Raw genomic sequence first — 21,412 nt, forward strand, 5'->3', positions numbered from 1 at the left:
GTTTCTGTTCAGTCATTTTATCTGCTGTGGTATTCAACACAGATATTATCGCGAGGGGAATGCCCCAGATCACGAGCCAGATTACGGGAAGTTGCATGGCTCGAAAGCCAGAGGTCATCGAACGCTTTGTGGGGTGGCCGGGTAGCCAGGCGGGAGGCCCACCTTGCCAGTCATGGAGCGGAGGCCCTGGTCCTTCTTGGAGAGCTCCTCCTTCAGGGTGGCCAGGCTCTGCTGCAGGGCATTCTCGTGCCGCCACAGCTCGCTGAAACACGGGGCCGCCGAATCAGAGGTGCATCGGGAATCACCCTCTGGCTGACCGCTAATGACAAAAACTGCGTCAATTGGCTTCACAGTGATGCCACTCATGTTGAACAAAAAAAGTTATTTTGGAGCATTTGGGATAACCCTTTACGGCCCAGCCCACACAAACGTGTGGGTCAACAAATTCGTTTACTAAGTGGCACCTGTTTCGGTTTCGGTTTCAGAGCCCTGGGTAGTCACTGCGAACGCTTCAAAGACTTTGTTGGTTTCGGTGGTTCACTCATTTCGCCACCAGGGGGCGAGAAATCGCATATTAAAAACGGCGCCCAAGCCGTCGCAATCACGCTAGCCGCCTTCACGATGAAAGATGGTATTTCTTCTTGCTATTCTCGTATTTTCTGAATAACAAGCGTAAGACGCGATTTTCAGGACTTGGGAAAACACAATCGGCTAAAAAACACACCCGTTCCCTTCGTGTGCGTACTGTCATCACGCCTGAAAAATGCACCCACACATATGTGTGGGCTGGGCTTTCGTCGTCACGAAAATTTTGCTGGGCGGCATACGGTGGCGGGCTCGTGCACTGCAGCGCTAGCGATAAATAATTTGTTCTTGCTTTATTGGTGTCTCATTTATTCACGGTTTTGTTCTGGTTCATTGGTAATGTTTTCTTGCGCCTTAACCTTCAACTCGTTGCGTAATTACTGGTGATAATAGTATTAATTATAATTAATAATTATGTTAATTAAAACTTCAATATTATTTATTTTCACAAAATCCTATTTATAATATGAATACTCGTGAAAACAATATAAAACTTATAAATAATACGTAAAAAAGTAGTTTTTCTGTGCCTGATGCCGTTTTTAAGGTATTATTACTACCCGAAGATCATACAAACAGAAGCCCAGCCCACACATATGTGTAGGTTTGTTTTCTGTGTGAAATACTCTGGGCTTTCAATTTTAACTTGTCGAAGCATCAATGGGAAGGGGTAAATACACAAAATTTATTTACTTGTGGCCATTTTTTCTAAAATCTTTATGTTGGGCAGGAAAGGGATAAACTAATCCCAGTTTTTGAGGTTGTATAAATACCACAAAAATTCACACCATAATAAATTGTAAGAAATGTTTGGATATTATTTCAGTATTTTCATCATCTGGCCTGGGGGTAAACCTTGTCTTGCAGGCCCCATGGGGGGGGGGGGGGGGGGGGGAGTGCACAGAAACATAACCTGTAGGAAGTTATATATTGTGAAAAGTTATATGAATACACTGTTCAAAAAGCAGAATGAACAAGAAATGACATTATACAGATAAAATTGCCAATTAAAAATTAGAGGAACGGAACGGACCAAAATCATAAACAAAACAAAAATGTCACTCAAGCAGCTGTTTAAAAAAACAAAGTTTCAGTATTCTAAGGAAAGGTCTCGGGACTGAGTCAATTTTAATTTTAATTCAAAACAACCCCGTTCCAACTAGGAAATGGATAGGAAAACTGCAGCCTACAGAGCTGCCTCTGAAGAATTTTGTTTTAAGGGGAGACGCTCCTCGAAAACTTTTTTTTTGTTATTTAACTTACGAGCTTCAGAAATTGGATCACCGATGTAGTTTTTCCTCCTGATTCAAAATCTGTAATCAGTTTTTACACAAGTGCAATAGTTAGCGAGTTATGTTGCAAGTAATGGTGAAACTTGATAAGTTTTCCGGGAACTTTCGCGCATACTAAATGTTCATGCAGAGAGTTGTTCAACAGCTCCTTTTGCTCCCTATTAGCCATAGAGTGCCGATATCTAGCTAGAAATTGTGCTCAAACTTTGAAACTGAAAAAAATATCTTTGTAGCAAAGTACCCTTTTTTTGCCACTCAACTACGATTTAATTTATTAGTAGATATTTACGACTGAGAGGTAGCGCTGATTCAAGTAGATATCGGCACTCTACGCACTCTCCTCAATGTGTGTGCCAAATTTCGTTGTCGTATGACCATTCTAAGTGCCCGAAACGCTTCCCGCAAAAAACGCAAATCGGCCCAAATTGCGAAATGAGAAAAACGTGTTTGAAAGTTTGAAAGTGTGTATTTACCAAAATGAAAAACGCAGTACAGTCTAATCCCGCTACAAAGAAGTCCACTTCAACGAAATTTACGCATCAACGAAATATTTCCACATCCCCGTCAGCAAGCCATAGAAGTCAATGCAACAAAGTTCACGCCACAACGAACCATTTGTCTGGCTTGCTTTCGCTTCAACGAAATTTTCAATGGTTTGGGCTGGGTTTGAACAATTATTTTACAATAAAATAAGCATAGCGCCAGCTATCTGTAACTTTTTTTACATTCAGGACGCTTAGTTTCACCAAAAACATGCGTGATGCGCCCACACTGCCACCCAAAACAAAAACAAACTCATAGGTGGACACCATTGTTTGATGGTGATAACGATGCGACGGGCCGTCTTTACATGAGGCGCAAGCCAGGTTTGCCAAACCGGAGCTACAGCCAATCCATATCCAGTTGAAATCGCGCAAACGTGCTCTGCTGCTGGCGTGTATGTGTATGTCTGCTGCATGTATGTGTTGTGAGCAGCTGTCCTAGAAGTTTTCCTTCTACAATTCTTCAAAGTCAAAAGCATAAATAATGTTTTCGTGTTTAGTCTTGAACCCGTGTCATCCTATCTTAGTCGCCAGCGCGCCGTCGCGATAAATGCGAGGGCGCGCGGCTTGCCCGCCAAGGTCAGTTGCTGCCGTGCCTAGTCAGAGGATAATCCTGCCACAAACAAGGGGGGGGGGGAGGGGGGGATTCCAACAGCCTAGCAGCTATCTGCAAGTAATCAGCTCAGTGGAAACGCGTTGTTGTACAGCAATACGCTTTGCACCTGCATTTCTTCATTTCTTCACCTCTCCCCTTCTCCTCAGTATCGCGCTCTTTGCGTGCTGGTAAAAAAAGATAACCATTGGTATGTTTATCTGAATAAACACGATGTTACTACGCGTCACTTTTTTTTCTAAACATTGTATTATGCTGCCAATGATGCGGAAATATCCGGGGCTATTTTTCTTGCCTTTCCGTGCTGTGTGCAGATTTCCGTGCAGATTTCGCCTCAATGAATTTTGGCTTCAACAAAATTCTTTGCACGTCCCGTCAATTTCGTCGTAGCGGGATTCGACTGTAGCACGAAACTTGTGCTGAACACAGACACACGTGTCCGGACGGAACATCGGGTGCCTAAAACTCTCCAGCACCCGGCTGGTGCGGCACGACTCTTCCACCCGGGCCCTGTTGGCTGCACTGCGGCGGTGTGCCCTCGTCTCGGCAGTCTGACACACATTCATCTCGTGCATGCGCATGCTGTCTCAGCTGTCGCTGAGGGTAACCAGGGCCTCGGAAGGAAGTACCCCAAGCTCTTCCAGCACCTTTTCAAAGCTCGCATGGCCCCTGTTGAACCACAGGACTGCAATGGCTGTGGCTGTTTCCACAGCAGTCCGGGAAGCAAATTGTGTCTTTGGACACAGCAGCCATATTTTGCCGTTCAGAGACTCGGCCGCGTTCTGTGTCTTGCCGTGGAGGCACCGGGCAAGCAGCTTCGCACCTGTGAGACGCTTGTAGACGGGGAGGATTGCCAAACCTTGGGCCTTGGGTCAGGAGGGGGGTGTGGCATGGTGCAGGCTGGCCCTGTGCCTCAGCACGTCGGTGCTTGCACCAGGAGTCTGGGCCTGCAGGACAGAACTTGTGGCTTCCGGCACCGTCTGTTGAGCCTGAGTGCAAATATGAGGCCCATACGGCAGTGTACATCTTGTGGACATTTCCCCGATTGTTCACAATGGCCACCTGAAAGTAGGTTTGAAGCTTCTGGATGGTGGTCTCCTTCAACTTCTCCCCTCGTGGAAGTGGCGTTGGCAGCTTCCTCAGGCCGGTGCCCAGACGTTTCGCCACGTGGTTGGTGCACCCCTCTTTTTCAATTGGAGTGTCAGGGTACACGTTGACATCACAGACCCCGTTGTAGGCCTTGCTGTCTCCATCGCTTAGGAAGATGGGGAACCGCACGGGCGTCTCATAGTCTACAGTCCTCTGCCAAATGCACACTGCAGCTTCGGCCTCCATGGCATGAGAATAACCGTCGCAATTCCTCTCACAAACGGGATGATGAAACGCCTGCCATGTTTCCTCATCGCCTCCCATGTCTTAAAGGGACCCTGCAACACTGTTTGAGCAGTGCAAGTAAACCTGCGCGACATTTAGATTACACTGCCAGGAATACCTGAGCCAAATATTACACGTGCACGTGAAGCGGTGAGCGAGTAAATCGATGTGAAAGACGCGGAAAAACCAACCGCTCTCTCTTCAGTTGTCCTCATTATGCAACCCCTGGCATGGCCTAAGGGACGTCACATAGGCCATGGCTGCCCGATAGGCTGTCACTGGTCAACTTCGCGGCTAGATTCTCCCATTTCCGTCGTCGTCATCGCTGTGTACGAACCTCTTCTATGCCTGAACCTGTAGGCACAGTTTTGCCGTTTCTTTTGTGTTTTGAGTGCGCGCGGAGCTTGAGTGATGACCTCAATACTTCCCTTTCAACGGGACCACTCGACTACAAACGTTTATTGCTTCAAAAACGCCCTACCAGCCCGAGCGCGCACTTGCGAGCAGGCACCCATGCCTGCTTTTTTGTGGCACCAGACCAGAAATAGGCCCCTCCGCGTTGCGGAGAAAAGAAGGAAACTACCCGGCATGTGATATATCGAAGGCCGCCGAAGAGAACACCGTGAGCCGCCCCCCTCTCCGGGAGAGAGCGCGCAGCTTTCGTCGTGTTGTCCGCGGTCGAGTTGAGAGGGAACGATTATGCGCGATTTCTCATCGCGCGTAGTTTCGTTAATTGTGAACGGATTTTCATAATTCTTGCGGGAGGAGATTTCTGGGACAATAGACTTTATCCCAAAACACATTACTAGTAGCCGATGGCAAGTGTTGCAGGGTGCCTTTAATGTAAACTGCACGCCAGGCAGAAGTTCGCATGTCTTTATGTAAACTGCACGCCAGGCAGAAGTTAGAAAGCACTTCATAGTCCAGGCACAAACCAGTGTCCAAAGACACCAGAGTTCCCACACCATTGTGGCTTTTGTGGCCTCTCTTTTGCCATGTGCCGTCAAACATGACGGGCACATCACTATTACCAGCCACCTCTTTGGTCACGCTGCGTGTCCTTTGCAAGTTTTCGCCGCGGCCTTCACCGCAGCACTGCGAATCTTTTTGCCGATAGCATGGAAGGTCTTATGGTGCATAGGGTTTGGCAATCCAACTACCGCACAAAATCGTGGAAGTTGCTCATGCCCGATGCCGACGGCACGCGCTGCAAGCACCACTTTTAGGTTAACGGCAAAGGCGTCACACGAACTCCCGCTGTCGTAGCTTCTGCCTGCACCGCGGCCGCCATCTGACGTGACCCGCTTCGACGAGTACGCTGACGAAAGGATGCTCTCCGAGCACTCTGAATTCTCACAGTGCAGCTCCGGAAGCGCAGAAAGGCCTTTCCGCTTTTTATTCGGCGCCCGAACTGCGAGTTTCCGCTCGTGACAAACGGGGCATGCCGCGCCTGCGACGACGGTCGTCAGTGCACCCAACTCGCACAGCACTACGCTTTCGGCATGATCGGCATTCAGCCTGGCGCCGTTTTCGAACAACGCGATCTTTTTCTGCGATGCGCTCACAAAATTCACTGCGGCGTTGATCTCGTTGTCGCTGTTGCCACGATCGACGTTGCCGTGGTCAATGTTAGGCCTAGCGGCCACTGCCCCATCGGGGACATTTTTGTCGGCGGTGACTTTCTTGTAAGTCCTCCGCCACTTCCCTCTAAACTTGTTCTTACTTCTGTATTTCCGGTGGTCGGCAATGGCCTTTTTCGGGCTTGCCATCACACGAAAACAGGGAAAAATAACTCCGGAAAACAGTGAAGCGAACTACGGCAACAAAACACGGGCGCTGTCAGCCAATGGCGGCCCCGCGTCAGTGGCGCGTGGTTTGAAGCGGCGGGAAAAGACTGTTTTTGTTCCTTTTTTTGTGTAGATTTTTCGTGAACATACGAGACTTCAGGAGCCGGGATCGTGGAGAGTAAGGACAACTCTACACGAGCCAGCGGCCGCAATATGGCAGACAGCTCTCTTCGCGGCCCCACGAGCACGCGAACAGCACTAAGTTTTGCAGAACTTTTGTCATGCCGCGCGTCACTGCCGCTCACTCAGACGTGTTTTTCACCGACTTCTGATGCTAATTTCGATGTGATATTTTCCGATGTCAAAATATAATGTATAAAGATAATAAAGCAACAAAAAACAGAAAGTGAAATTTGAAAAAAAAAAAAAAAAAAAAACGCAACTTTTCAACTCGAGTCTCCCCTTAATTAAAAAAGTCCTGAGGCTACCACATACTGCTTCATGATTAGAAAAAGCGAAATGTAATTTTGCAAGCAGGGCTAACAAGTTGTATTCACTGGTGAGGTACGCATGCAGGCAACCATGTGAGTGTGCCGTCACTGGTTACGCCCAACGTTTATAGAACCAAGGTCAGTTGTAAAACTTCGAAGTGTTTCCCGGCGCCGCCGCACCAAGCCGCATTGATGGCGCTGCAGTCGCACCCGGCTCCCGCGCGGAGCACCGGGTGGCTGAGGTCAGCACGTTCTGAGGGATGCACCTGCCGTTGTGCGGCTAGCGTCTCCGCACGTGCGTGCGCGTGCGTGCGTGCGCACTCCGGTTGTAGATGCTTAGGCGAGCACTATGCCGGCGTGTTGTGTTCCCGGTTGCACGGGTGGTTACAGGGGAAACCAAACTCAAAGGCAAGGCGCTTTTCTCGCACTTCAAGTTATTTCGGCCTTTGTGTAGATATATGGTACCGTGCCAATGCGTGTCTCGACCGAAACCTCTCAGCCAAATCGCGCGTGTGGCGTGAATGCTTACCCTGAGGACATAGCAAAGAGCTACACCCACTTCATTAACAGTGAAAAAGTAGAAACTGAGTGAGGAAAGTGGAGCCTCGTCGAAGGAGCCGTCCCGAAAATATTTCCAAACCTGCTTCCTTACCTATCCAAACCGCCGGCAAATAGAAAGAAATTTCCACGCCGAAACATGCAGATTGTTGCACAGACCTCGTCTGCACCGAAAGCCAAAACAAGCGCTAACGGTGCAGCCGGAGAAAGTGCTGCAAATTTAGACGTGGTGGCAGCGAGCAGTAAACCTTCGTTGAGAGACATTGAAGGAGTTCGTTTTCCATTGGCGAGCTGGTGAAAGAATGTTGGCAGAGATTACAATAGAAGTTATGTTGTTGTTTTTTTTTTGCTGTTGTTCAGAAATTAGAGGGACAGCTTCTTTTCGTTTAAAAGTGTTTCAATCGGGGAAGAAGTAACAATTTTGGTCAGCTGCTGTCTCCGCTGCAGTGCCTAGAAGCTCTGTCAATAGCGTAAATACAGTTACTATAATCTCATTTACCGGCACGAAGGAATGACACGAAGTAGACGAGATTATAATAGCGGTATCTGCACTATTTACAGAGTTACTAGGCACTGCAGCGGAGACACAGAGATACGGTTTGTGACGGGCGCACTGCGATCGTCGTCTTCGTCTTGATTCCCTCCTCGGCCCCATCACTACGCGAAGCTGATACTTGACAGCCTATTCTTTTCGCCAAGAGGGATATCCCGTGAAAATATCTCCTTACCTTGAAACTAAAAAAAATATCCACTTTTTGGTTCTTTTATTCAACCGATAAAGGTTAAATTTTTTAACAAAATGATGACAATGTTTGCCAGCCCTCAACAATGTCTCTGCATAATGCACCAGCCACATTCCCTGCCTACAGGGTTAGAACATGCAGTCGCCTCAACAAGAAACGTAAATGATATATGTAATGTGAAATGGCAGACGATGCTCTAAACGAACGCGGAAGCCGCGCGGCCTTTGAAATGCAAGCGGCTGCTGCGCAATGGCTGTCGCCGATTGAGCGCCGTAGCTCCGGTGACATGTGGCTAGGCTTACCACTTACAAGCGTAAATAAAAGGTTATAAACACGGTGATCGGCATATTTCGCGATAACGCTCGCAACGACAGTACAGATGCGGCCCGCGCTGCTATCGCTCGGGCTTCCCCAGCGGCTGAAGGGAGCCGGTTGCCACGGCGACGCCACCTGGCGCTGTGGGTCGCTCGGGCGCCGTATTGCTGATATGGCGGAGGCGGAGAGTTTTAAAACTGACCTTGGTTCTATAAACGTTGGGTTATGCCGAGCTCCACGGGATGGCGGTACTTGTCAGTGCTAAGCACATGATGCGTGTTGGACGTTCCAAATCCTCTCCTACCAAACGCAAAGTAATGCCTCGACTCCAGTGTGAGTATGATTAATAACATCTCTGTTAACACCACTGTTGAGAATCGGGTTGAAACGGAGCAGACGACGCACGCTGGTGTTTTTTTTTCTATGGCGTGCGGGCAGAGCAGGACAAGCCGCGCCATGTCCGTGGCCATTTCCAGTGTTGCCAAGCGAAGAAATTGGCCGCTAAACTTTCCAGTGAATGCCATCCCCAGGAGCATCGCCTCGGCAGTCGCACCGATCGACCCCGTGGTGAACGGGCACGGCCGAGAGGGCAGGCACACGAGCCGACGAGGCCCCAGCAGCCCGGACAAGAGCGAACTTGCGCTCTCACAGCATTCCAAGGTCACCAACAACATAGGTTACAGGAGCCAAACTGCTCAGCGCGTGAACGCACCCACCCGGGTGGCTCTGTCCACACACACTTGTGCTTCTGAGGTTAGTGCACTTACGCTGCCATTCAAGACAGTTTCGCTGGTTTGGCAACAGAGTGCACAACAATGGTGGTACCTCGAGGCGGAAGTGCACACACACAGTGCGGACGGTGGCCACTCACTTCCTCTCCCCCTGCAGGGTGTCTTTCCGCTTCTTCATCTCGTAGAAGCTCTTGTTTTGACTGTCGATGCTGACGCGATGGTTCTCCAGTTCCCGCGTGAGCTCCTGAAAGGAGACGCAGTCCGTTGGGAGGGGGGGGGAGGCAAGGGGGGGCCCTTTCTTACCTCCACCTTGCGCTCCAGCACCACCTTGTTCTTGGCGTCCCTCTGGGTGTCCTCCTGCAGCTTGTCGATCTGCAGCACGCATTAATTAGCCCCGCAGCAGCAGCAGCAGCCCCCCCCCCCCTCTGCCCCACCTGGTCGCGCTTGTCCCGGATGGCCTTTTGCAGGGACTTGAGCTCCTTCTGGATCCACTTGTCCCGCTCAGCCTTGGACGTGAACTGGCTCCCCCGACCCTGCTTGGCGTACAGCTCCGTGCGCTTCTGCTCCTTCAGGCTCAGCCTGCAGCCGCCAAGAGTGGCACAGGCACGCTCTTCACCACATTCGCACGATTGCCAAGATCACTGGGCCCTTTGCTTACCATGCATTTGTTACCTTTGACTTGGCCAGAAATAGAATAAACAAAAGAATATGCATGTTATTTTCAAAAAACTATTTGTTAATTAACTCACATCAAATTGAACTGCAGTCGAGCCTCAATTTTAAGAACCTGGTTTCACTACTTTCACAAATAAGATTCCCCCATAGTTGCCCAGAGGCCTGGTTTTACGAAGTTTCTGATTTAACAAAACAATTCACCGGTCCTGCTGACCTCGTTCGATCAAAATGCAACTATACATGTGCACCATAGGTAAGCACAGAAATCCCACAATTGCAAAACATTCTGAGGCCAATTAAAATGGAAAACAAACATTCTATACAGGTGCTCATAAGCACCAAAAACACGTACACACAGCCCCTGCAGCGACACGCCTTGTAGTAGTATGCAGTAGAAGTAGCTTTGCCCTGGAGGAGACAATATGCGATAGTTCACTGCAGGAAATTATTTCCCGTACAAGATATTGCCTTGTTGCCCCAGACACGTGACTACCTCCAGCCAGCTGGCGAGCTCTTGGTTTAGTGCTGCTGAATGTGGGGAATCGGTCTGGGCTTGCAACAAATTACACAAATCCAAAATATTCTAGCAATTCATTGCTTCTAGATTTTATTGAACAGCTCTGAAATGCTCATTCAGAGGCACATCTCCAGAAATGAATGAAGCTAAAACGGAAGACTGGGCGAGTTGGTACATGTTCATAGTAACAGCGCTAACGACATGAGGCAGCGCCGCGTTTGTGGCCTCTTCTTTTTGTCTCGTGTCGTTAGCGCTGTTACTATGAACATCTCCAGAGACCAAGCGGCACCATCGATCGGTAGCGCAGCTTCCTGTGAGCATCTAACAGTTATAAACCCTTTGTGTATTACTTTGTAAAACCGTAAATGACATATTTAAAAAATAACGCACAATTTACTGTCACAAACAGTTGCCTACCCCTGTGTCTGGCGGCTTGGGTGGTTTGGCAAACACAACTCGGAGCTACTGGCTGTTTGCACAGTTTCCCTGCTGGAGTTTGCGTTCTTTTGACGATTTCTCTTTGGAATCTCAGCTCTGTCGTATCCCCTAGCGTGCAAGGTGTGCAAGGGCCAGCCTGCATGCACCCGCCACCACAGGCACAAAGAGCGTGCGCCCTTGCCTTTGCCGCCCAGCACTTGGGTCTGTTTTTAAGTGCGATGCACTTTATAAGCGACCCTGAATCCGCCGTCCGCATTGCTCCTCCTCCTCTCCCCTAGCAACGGCGCGAGGAGCGGAGAGGAGCGTCTGTAGCAACGGCGCAGCGACGTCACACCCCACGTGACCCGCGCGCGCTCCGCCTCCCGCGCCGTGGCTGCGCGCGCCCGCGCCGGCTCCCGCACCGCTCCTCGCGCCGTGACGTCACACTCCCACGTGACCGCGCGCTGGCGCCTTTGCGTCTGCTCCCCCTCTCCTCGCGCCGTGACGTCACATGCTCTGCAGCTGGCGCGCCTCTCCCCCCGTTAGGTTTGCACTCACCCTCGGCGCACGCCTCTCCCCTCGCCTGACAGCTCCCCCTCGCCGGTACTGCGCCTCTCAAGGCGATGGCAGAATTACTACGCCGTGTACTCTCGGCGCAAGAAATGCATTCGCACTTCCTCACGATTCCCTTCGGGGAGGTGGGGGCAATTTTTTATAAACCCTCATGCACCCACAGCTTTAAAGGAGCCATGAGGACAAAACACAAGCTCGGTTCATTCGAAGGATTGCCTCGACAGAATCATACTGACACCACTGTTAGCACACACTTCGCTCAAATAAGCCACATAACAAGGAAAAAAACGGAATGGCCATGCGAGCCACTAGCTCATTTCCCGCAACAGAACCTATGATGTCACATGAGCTCAGCTGTGCGATCGGCTTAGGACGGAAAAAGCAAACGCAAATTATTAAAGGCTTTCCGAACGAACTATTTGCGCTTTAGTGTAACGCATATTCGTTTTACAGCAGTAATAATGGTGCGGTAAACAATGACAGTTACGAAAACACGCGTAAGCATAGAGGTACCGATGCACACTCCTGTTGGTACTGGGTGCACTGTGCTTGCTTTAGCTGCACAGCGCTCCGCCGCTTTGAAGTTGTTTTACAGAACACTCGCCGATTGGCGTAAGCGGCGTTGTCTTATGTGATCCTCTTTGTCGAGGATACCCCAGCTTTCACGAGACGATCACTTTTTACAGTAAGAAAAACAAGCCCGGTGCAAATACGCTCAAAAACAAAGCAACGGCGAACAACGGTTCGTGGATGACTTAGCAGTGCCATCTGGGAAGGCTGACGGACAGCAAGGCCGCAAACCCGAATGCCGCAGTGGAAGTTCGGTTAAATACACGCGCTTCTGACGTCATTGCTGACATTACGAAACCCACGATTTGGCGAGAGAATCAAAATTTTAACCTAAATTGAGCAATTTCTCAGTGAATACGGCGTCATTTGCTGCCGGACAAGCGCTGGGGGCACTATAAACGCGAAATCTTTTGAATAAACTAAACTTGTATTATGTCTTCATGGCTCCTTTAACCACCAACGCACTGTTGGACGCAGTAAGCCTCAGGCGTGCATATCTACCTGACTAAACAGCATTATTTATTGCTGGAAAGCAATGGAACTGTGTGGTGGCGAAGGTATCCCTGTTTCTCACTCTATATTGTTGCACTTGCGAGTAAAAGACGGGTGCGTGTTCATGCAGTCGACTCCCATTTTAAGCCATCGCTCATTCATCTCGTCAGGTCCAGCCTGCACCTTCTGAACCAGTTCACAGCAGTTGAGTGTGAATTGCGCCATCGTGCATAAACACCGCACAAAGGCCTGCACTTTTCCCATCTGCCTCTGCACTTCCACAGCTCAAAGTGCAGGCAAAGCTGTCTTGCACTCATCTGCACCGCCAGTGAATCAAGCGGTGCCATTATGGTACTGCGAGCTGCTTCACTGAAACGAATGGTGAAGTGCTGCATCAGGAGCTGAAATTAAGTTTGCATTCGTCTCAGTCACATTAGAGGCTGCCTGAGTAAGACGTTGGCAAGCTTTAGCAAGAATATCGGCTAGTAGAACGACCGTTTACACTGGAACGAAAGCTATAACCCAATTTACGTTACACGTGGTTACCTACCCCTCACCTGGGCATGCAAGAGTTCTTTACTTGGAGTTTGCCCACGCTGATCAGTCGTCTCAGAATTCTATCACGATGCCGATGCTGGCCCTTTCCAAGCCTGCTCTATGCCAACACGTTGCACAGACCGGGAAGGGCTATGATAATGCGACATCATTTCACGACTCGAGGAGGGCACACATTTCCCGCCACTGCGACACAAAGAGGCCGTGCCGGGGCCCGCACAGGACAAACTCTTCCCACACGTCCACCACTCACTCGCGCGTGCACTCCTCCTCGCGCTTCTTCTGCGCCTCGTACTGGGGCCGGATGCCGTCGAGCAGCGCCATCTTCTGGGCCACCGTCTCCTGGAGGCGGGCCAGCTCGCGCTCGGCGCGCTTGCGCGACGAGTCGTCACCCTCGACCTCGTCGCGCAGGTCCTTGATGGTGAGCTCGAGGCGCGTCTTCTCCTTGAGGGCCGACGCCTGCTCCTGCGAGAGGGCCTCGCGCTCCTCGCGCTGCGCCTGTGCACGCCCCTTCACCTCGCGCAGCTCCTTGCCCAGCCGGCGGATCTTCTCGGCGGCGTTCTGCAGGTTCTCGCGCAGCTTCTCGGCCACCGAGCTGCTCGACTCGCGCCGCGTCTCCAGCTCCTCGAGCTTCTTGCGGGTGTCCCGCAGCTCGTGGTCGTAGATGGTGTACTCGAGGGAGCGGCGCATCTTGTCCCACTTCTGGTACTCCTTGAGCTCCTCTTTCTCCTCCTCGAGCGTCTGCAGCCGGTCCTCGATGTACTTGAGCAGGTCCTCGATCTTGGAGCGCTTGCCCTCGGTGTCGCGCAGCAGCGCCTTGCTCTCCTCGCGCCGCTCGTCGTACACCCGCGTGCCGGCCACCTCGCGCAGCAGCTTCAGCCGCTGCGAGTCCGGCGCCGTCGCCATCTGGTTGATCTTGCCCTGCTTGACGATGTAGTACGGGTTGCTGCGGGAGAAGCCCGCACTCTCCAGCAGGTTCATCACGTCGGTGCGCGTCACCATCTTCTTGTTCAGGAAGTACTGGTCCTTCTTGGAGCCAATCACGCGCCGCAGGGACACCTCCTCCTTGTCCACCTGCACAAGGGGCGCAGGGGTGCGCGCAACAGGGAAGCTGCCAACCGACAAGCAAGCAGCGCTGCTTAGCACGCGCAAAGCAGCCTTTGCCCACGCAAAGCGGGTGTGGCATACACAATCCCCCTCGCTCATGGAAGGAGGCACAGGTGGAATCGATTTGAAGGCTACTGCTCGCACCAATACATCAACGGCGGCGTGCTACTTTTGGGCAGCAGCGGCAATGAATGAAAGTTTGCCTGTTCTATAAGCGGCCAGCTCCCCCACCTGATGAGAGCAACGATTCGTCTTGCTCACGCAACAAAGAATGCAGGAAAATAAAAACACAGGCGCAAGCTAACTGGATCTCCCTCGAGCGGCCAATGCTACAGTTTCCAGTTTATTCGGACTGTTCAGTGGCCAAACTGGCTGCTGTTACTTTTTTAGGGCTACTTTCCTAGGGCTCGGAGCAAAGCAATTGTAGCTGCCATAATAAACTAGGGGAAAGATGCCTCATTGCCTGCGAGCTACTGCTGAATAGCTCTTGCCTGAGGAAGGTTTTTGAAAAAAAAAATGAAAAACAGAAAATTTATGCATTTTTTAGAATACAAGGGCATACTGACAGTTGTCAGACGGGATTCCAATCAGGCAGACACACAAATAAATGACCAACTGGTTGCCTCTGAATCGCATGTCAAAGATGCTTTCATCCACAAACACTGTCTCTGTTTTTTTTTTGCTTAAAAAACCTTACAACACAACTTGGCGATACGGCATACTGCTTAATCTCAAGGCATCCATGTGTCTGGACACATACAATAGAAGGTTACTCGTCACAAAAAATATTTACAGTAAGAGCAGGGCAGCACGATCTGGAACATTTAGACAAGAAAACGGTGTTCCTCAAGGTGGCACATTGAGGTCTACTTTGTTTATAGTAGTTAAAATTGAACTCGCTTGGAAAATCATTACCGCTTTCCACCTCTTACTTATTATAGACAGGTGATGTCCAAATTAGTTTCAATTCATGTAACCTCTCCAATTGTGAAAGGCAGATACAGCGAGGAGTTAATAAGCTTGCAAAACGGAGTGAGAAAAATGACTAAACCCAGAAAAAAGTATGCGCGTTCTTTCCACAAGACAGGCGTGGCATCCACCCAGAACCAGATGTCACCCTGAATGGATGTGATCACCATCAGGAAAGAACCTAAGTTTTTTGGTACTATCCTCAATGAAAAAATAACACTCTATCAGCACATAAAACAACTCAAACAAAAATGCTTAAACACCATGAATATTTTAAATTCATGGCTTTTTAAATTCATGAACATTTTAATGTTTATGGCTAGTTAACCAATATTCTGGAGGGATGTACAAAGAGCGAACCGTGACTAGGCTATTAAAAGAAATTGCCCCAATAGCAATGGCTTCAAGGTTCATTACTATTTTGATGAATTCTGGCAGCCCAATTTTTGTGCGAATATTGCTACAGCCCCTGAATAATGAGTACAGCTGTCTCCGTCTTTGCTAAATACAATGTACTGTTCCAGGAAGTTGCTTGGTGTTGGATTTAAATGCACCTCCTGTATGCATATAATAATTGGTTGATATCTATACATTAGTTCATAGACATCACCTAAATTCCTAAACAGGCCTCTACAGTTCACTTGAATGACGTTTTTTGCACCTTGTAACCTATAGCGCAATCAACAACAATGACATTTTGTATAGTCACTATCGTTTATGCTGTAACAGTAATTAACTGAGCTGTGAAAGCTCATTAATTTGAAAGCTAGAGTGAAAGCTCGAATTTGAACTCCAATAATTCAAATTTATGGGTAATTTGAACTGTACGATTAGGTCCGGCCAAGGCTGCATAAAAGTCTATGTACAAAGAAGCCTGTTAATTCAAACCCAAGTAGGTTCTGCCATAGATAATTTGAACGCCTACGCCTTGTTGCTTGCACACGGCCCCAGGTCAAAGGCACAGAACCCGACGCTTCCGACAACGACAAGGTCAAGAACGAAGCACAGTGCGCTTGTCTACTCTGAAGTGGTGGCCAGATTTAGTTTTGAAGGCAAAGCCAATGCTTGCTGCTACATTCGCTCGTAAGAGCACACAGTGCTGCCTCTAGGGACCAAAGGCAGGCAGCAGTGAGGGGTGTTGACACGCCCCACTTCAGGCCGTTCCCCTTTGGGAACCCCGACGGGAGGCAGCAGGGCTGTGGTGGGGTGCGCAGGGCGGCTGGGCTCCATGTGTTCCGCGAGCGGCAGACGCGAGGGAGCAGCAGGGATCCTGGTCGCCACAGGCTCTGATACGGGGCCGCCACGAGTGCTTCTGCAGGCGCTGCAAAGGTGGCCCGAGGGGGCACAGACGGCGGCCCCTTCTGCCCACCCCAGTGTGTTTATGTGGACCATACCAGGTGTGCAGTTCTGTTATCTGGCTGTTGCAGTTTTCAGAGGAGCGATTTCTTTTGCCACATCTCGCACAGGCAGATCAGCTTCGCACAGCAGGCTCGAGTGACATGGCCACGGTCAATAGCGCTGTTGGAATGCGAGGGTGCACTTTTGGCGATGCCAGCGTGTCAACTGTATTTGTACTGTTGGTAAATTTTGCGCGCAACCCTGTGTGTAACTTGTCTGTCTGAATGAAATATTCAGTTGTCAGTCCGTGCCCATCCTGTGTAGTGCTCCTCTCTGTCTCATCCACCTGCGCTGTTTAAAATTTGCAAAACGCAACAAGGCAGAGGCTTGTGCACATGTATTCACAAACTACCAGGCAATGGCTGTCCAATAGGGTTTGTTTACTTACAACCAGCCACAATAACCGATGCTGGCATATTTTTAACCGACCATCGGGCAGCCCGTCAACTTGGCGCGAAGTTGTCGGAATGCAGCTGCCAATGCAGCTGACAAGCTGCCCTCCTGCAGTGTCCCAGAAACCCGACCCCGCATGGCCCACATTGCACTGCTCCTCCGGCCCCGTGTGCCAGAGTTGGAACAAACGCCAGTGGGCGGGGGGGCTGTGTAAAGTCCCCACTTCCACCGCTCTGCCCACAGGCATGGCTGCTCCCCCACTGGCCCCCATCTGTCACGGTCCATGGCGCCTTTGAGTGTGTGCACACTGTACATGGCCGTACACAGCATGCCTTCAGGGATCTACTGTTCCGAGAGAAATAACTGGCCCCTGGAGTGAGATGCTTCCATCGTAAGTAGCGCTAGAGACGGGACACAGAAGAGGAGACACACACGACGGCGCTAACTCGCAACTCACTTTATTAGGCGAAAACACAAATATATACCCAAAAGAAAGAACCAATCAGGCAGATACATCAATGTTCGTCTGATGGAACACTGGAGTTCGCTCAAAAACAACCCTCATGCACATATAACTCGACATTGCGCGACCCACAAAGATAAGACCCAGGCGCAATGCTGCCCACTTTTTGAAAACACCAGTGCGTTATGGCGACACAGGCACCAATTGACACGCGAGGTAATCGAAGCTTTTTATATAAGAAAGCACGAGGATAAGTGTATCAGCCACGCGTCGGTAGCACTTCATGAAAAGGAATTTCTGTTCTTGTCAAATGCATTAACTTAGATGTTTCGCTGGTTGGTTGTTGACTATGTGCAGTGTAATCTTGTGTGTTTTTTCGAATCGTAATCCTGTGACCTTTGTGTTTATCAAACTGCATTTTCGGGTTTGACCTGGGCACGTGTTCTTTCTTTTGGGTATATATTTGTGTTTTCGCCTAATAAAGTCAGTTGCGAGTTAGCGCCGTCGTGTGTCTCCTCTTCTGTGTCCCGTCTCTAGCGCTACTTACGATGAATCAAAACCAACTAGCCCAACTGTCAATTTTATTGAGATGCTTCCAAACGGCTCTTGGGCAACATCTCCAGAAAAGCGTTCAGACTCGGCCCAAGCGAAAGATGGCCGTCCACGCCAGTACACTGAGATGGAGTGAGGGAGCGGGAAAGCTTCGCACGGTCTTATTCCGTGCCCACACTACTAGCCCCAAAGAGGTGTGGTGAAACGTACCGGCAGGCGGTTGTCACTATTGTCAAAGATGATCTCGACGTAGGCGTTGAGCACCCGTGGTCCGGTGCCCTCGTGAAGCAGCGCTTGTCGCTGCTCCGGCCGCAGGTGGGAGAACTCATCGCTCAGCACAAACTGAATGGCTGTAAAAAGAAGGAGCGCAGCCGCGTCACTCCAACAGCGGCGCTTAAGAGGCACTAGTGGGTGTGCGTCAACCCGATAGTCCACTGGTACGACTCCCTCACTGGCCCGCCCATAATGCAAGCACAAACATGCATGCACAAGCCACATTTCACAATTAAGCCTTTTCACACGAGAAAAGTTGGCGCACTGAGGTCCGTTTCAGTGCAGTTACCAGAAGCCCGGTTCTGCTTTGTCCCCCCTCAATACATTTGCCACTGAACAGGAACGACATGAGGCTCCCACAGTCGCACTAAGGCCTAGGATAGCTTTCAGGACCACGCTTCTAAATGGGACACTGGTTGAGTGGATGACCAGGCCCACACAGGGAATTATTTCATCACCATGGAAATTGGGTGACCCGCACAGAGGATAAACAGCAAGGCAAGCAAAGCGCAGACATGTAAGACTTCGGACAGAGAGTTCTACCTACGCACAGCAGCCTTGCATTTCAGAACTTTTGAACAGAGAATGTAAAAAGTATGGGCACCTCAAGGGTCAGTTAACAGTGATCACACCCTTTCTCTGAACAAAGTGACAGAACATAGCATACCCCATGAAGGAGTACTTCCCTTTGTAATCTGGGCCAGCAAAGAATGTGGGAGTTCAGGAGACCAAAGCTGATTCAAACACACATTAACATGATTCAACCCAAACTGACAAAAAATTTGGCAAAGGGGTTACCCACTACTGCCATCCCAGCAAACTACACTGGTGCTTTGCTCGCTTCCAGTTCTGATGATGCAAACAGCATCATCGAATCACTGAGGAAAATTAAAAAGGGATACGTTTTAACTTGGCTCTTCTCAGAATTCACTGCATTTTCTGCTGCCAAATAAATGCCCAGATGGATACAGGAAGATCGAACTTTTGTTTGAAAAGGAAAAAGAAAATCTTTGTTGTCTTGTATACCTTAAGCAATTTTGGCGAACACGTCAAATGTAAAGCCGCAACAGAAAACCATCTGAGCAAGTGACCTGGGTGACAAAAACACGGCACGTGGAACTGCTCATGATTACTGCATGCATAAAGAAGGTTTTTTTTCAATATGGCCCGCACTTCCAGAGCCAGTTCACGGTAGTTCGACGCAGGTGCCGCCGCCCTGTGCATAGCTGGCAGTCTGCAACAGCTTTTTCAGAGCCCAGGGAAAGCCTTTCACTCATTCTGCACCCCCGGCAAGGAAGAAGAATAAGTGCGGGTGCTGCACTAGGAAATTCAGAAGGCGGGCTGCAGCCAAATGGACCACACCTAGAGGCACACTCTCTTGCCCACCTCTGTTCATGGGAGCAATGCAGCTCTTGAAAGGGGGTGCCCATTTCCCACCTTTTCCTCCACTGCCGGCAGTGCACCTGCACACCCGAGCTCAATTGGACGGTCATGGTGACGATGCACGAAAGCCAGCGCACCTAGCCTTTTTAGGGCCTTTTTCTTTTAACAAAAGGGTGGGGGGTCGATATGTCCTTTTATTTTATTAATTAACCATGCTTAATAAAAATTCAGTTGATCAACAGTGCCTCAGTTGTTCTTGTCCCGTGTCTTTGTGCTGGCCTTCAAGAGCGATTTGCTAACCGACCGTAGTCCAACAAAAATGTTAGCCGATGTTAAGTAGGCTAGTTTAAAGGTGGCTGTGAACAAACATGTAAACATGTCAAACAGACTTGGAACAACTGCGAAACAAGTCATGGTGCAGATGATTTTCTGACAGCACCAGCTGACCGCCATACACCACTTGCGTGACCCTGTCTGTCAAGTCATACCCCATGTCTCACAGAGTGATTCCTACGGCCGCCAGGCGGAATCTAAACGAGGTCCATTTTATTGGCCATTTCAGACTGCTCACAAGTGTTCATTCTCCCACTAAATTTCTACTGTCAGCAAGTGCTCAAAACTGCTCTAGACAGACAAATAAAAGAAACCAAAAGAAGGCTGGCGAAACCAAGCTCGTTTTGGCATCTGCCAGCCTCAGTTCCGGTTCTTGTTGGACTCCAGATGGAGTCCACATACTGACTTTCCGTTTGACGTCCAGGTTTCTATTACGCCATTGCTGACGTCACAAAACATGCGACGCCGCGGGAGGATTGAAATTGTAACATTTCTCAGTAAATAAAGTACTCTCCACCGCCGGACAAGGACAAACGCCGAGGTTACTCTTAAACGCCAAATATTTGAAATGAAACTAGGCCGCACGTCGTCTTCATGGCCACTTTAAAAGCATGCATGGCGATGAGGAGAAACATCGATGCCGCAACGCGCGCACAAGTTTTTGGCCTTACCGCTGCGCAGATAGGATCTAGACGAAAGAACCGCCAAGTTCTCGTCCAGCAATTCCGCTCCCGGCGCAGTCGCAAAACAACAGTGCAGCGATTCTGCCGGCACCTGCGAGCGCTTGTGCGAACTTTTTGCGCTGCGCCCGTACCTTCGACACAGTAAATGCGAAGCGTGCTGTTCAATCTTGTTCGAATACGCATTACCACAACCGGGCGGCAATGCATGCAACCAAGCATGAACGTCGCACACTCACCGTAAAAGAAGTTGCTTTTTCCAGAGCCATTTCGACCAACGATCACATTATGACGCGGGCTGAAGGGCTCCACACAGGTCTGCTCTTTATAGCTTCGAAATCCTTGTATGATTAGCTGCAAGAGAATGGGCACTTTTGTCAAAGCGCGGGACGGTGGTGTGGGCCCACAAGTGGCGTAGATGGACACGAACATTACACGCTTGCGATAACTCGCCACAAAAGGCTCCTCGAAAGAACAGCAAAACAGTGCAGTGTGTAATGAGACGCGGGCAGGCTCTGACGCGCTCGAAAGCCTGCACCATATTTTTAACGGAACAACAACACATGCGCTCCAGCCGGCTATGTTCTGCTGTACACAGCGGACTGCAGCAACAAACTCCAATGGTCATTTAGGCTTACTGTTTAAATTACGTCGTTGGAGGAGACTTCTGCAAAACTTGAAATAAAACCACGCGTCCGAACATTTACTAACCTGTTTTATATGCATTTCAGGGCTCGTATGTCACAAAAGTGTGACACAAATTCGCGTAAAAATGCCACCTTCAGGGTTCAATTGTGCCCACTGTCCCGCCAAATGGTAAGCACACAGAACAGGGAGGGGCCCTATTCTCGACTGCACAAATTGCCGGCATTTCGCCCATGTTTTTTTGCGTAAGCACGACGTAAGCAATCAGTGACGTGCTGCACCTATAGCTATGACGACATGCAGTGTAATTTGACGAGTCACTCATAAAGATCGCTACCAAGGTATCAAATATTGTGCAAGAAAGATATAAAAACACTTGGCATGTA

General features: G+C 49.7%; 1 protein-coding gene and 2 pseudogenes across 1 annotated transcript in view; all 3 read right to left on the reverse strand.

Annotated features, from left to right (window-relative positions):
• The window catches only part of Smc3 (structural maintenance of chromosomes 3), a 157,783-nt gene that overhangs the window by 116,058 nt on the left and 20,313 nt on the right, over nucleotides 1-21,412 (reverse strand). Inside the window, exons 2-9 of the mRNA XM_077688288.1 lie at nucleotides 21,093-21,195; nucleotides 20,621-20,735; nucleotides 17,923-18,062; nucleotides 13,084-13,904; nucleotides 9,466-9,610; nucleotides 9,335-9,403; nucleotides 9,172-9,275; nucleotides 163-262 (exon numbers count right to left, since the gene is read on the reverse strand). Coding sequence (XP_077544414.1) covers nucleotides 163-262; nucleotides 9,172-9,275; nucleotides 9,335-9,403; nucleotides 9,466-9,610; nucleotides 13,084-13,904; nucleotides 17,923-18,062; nucleotides 20,621-20,735; nucleotides 21,093-21,107 — 1,509 coding nt within the window. The 5' untranslated portion in view covers nucleotides 21,108-21,195. The remainder of the gene's footprint in view (nucleotides 1-162; nucleotides 263-9,171; nucleotides 9,276-9,334; nucleotides 9,404-9,465; nucleotides 9,611-13,083; nucleotides 13,905-17,922; nucleotides 18,063-20,620; nucleotides 20,736-21,092; nucleotides 21,196-21,412) is intronic.
• Nucleotides 3,075-4,468, reverse strand: LOC144156318 (uncharacterized; annotated as a pseudogene).
• On the reverse strand, nucleotides 5,089-7,998 carry LOC144156317 (uncharacterized; annotated as a pseudogene).

The sequence above is a fragment of the Haemaphysalis longicornis genome, unplaced genomic scaffold, assembly GCF_048455015.1.
Source record: "Haemaphysalis longicornis isolate Haplotype H1 unplaced genomic scaffold, Haemaphysalis longicornis Haplotype H1 scaffold_1, whole genome shotgun sequence".
In the NCBI taxonomy this organism is placed as follows: domain Eukaryota; kingdom Metazoa; phylum Arthropoda; class Arachnida; order Ixodida; family Ixodidae; genus Haemaphysalis; species Haemaphysalis longicornis.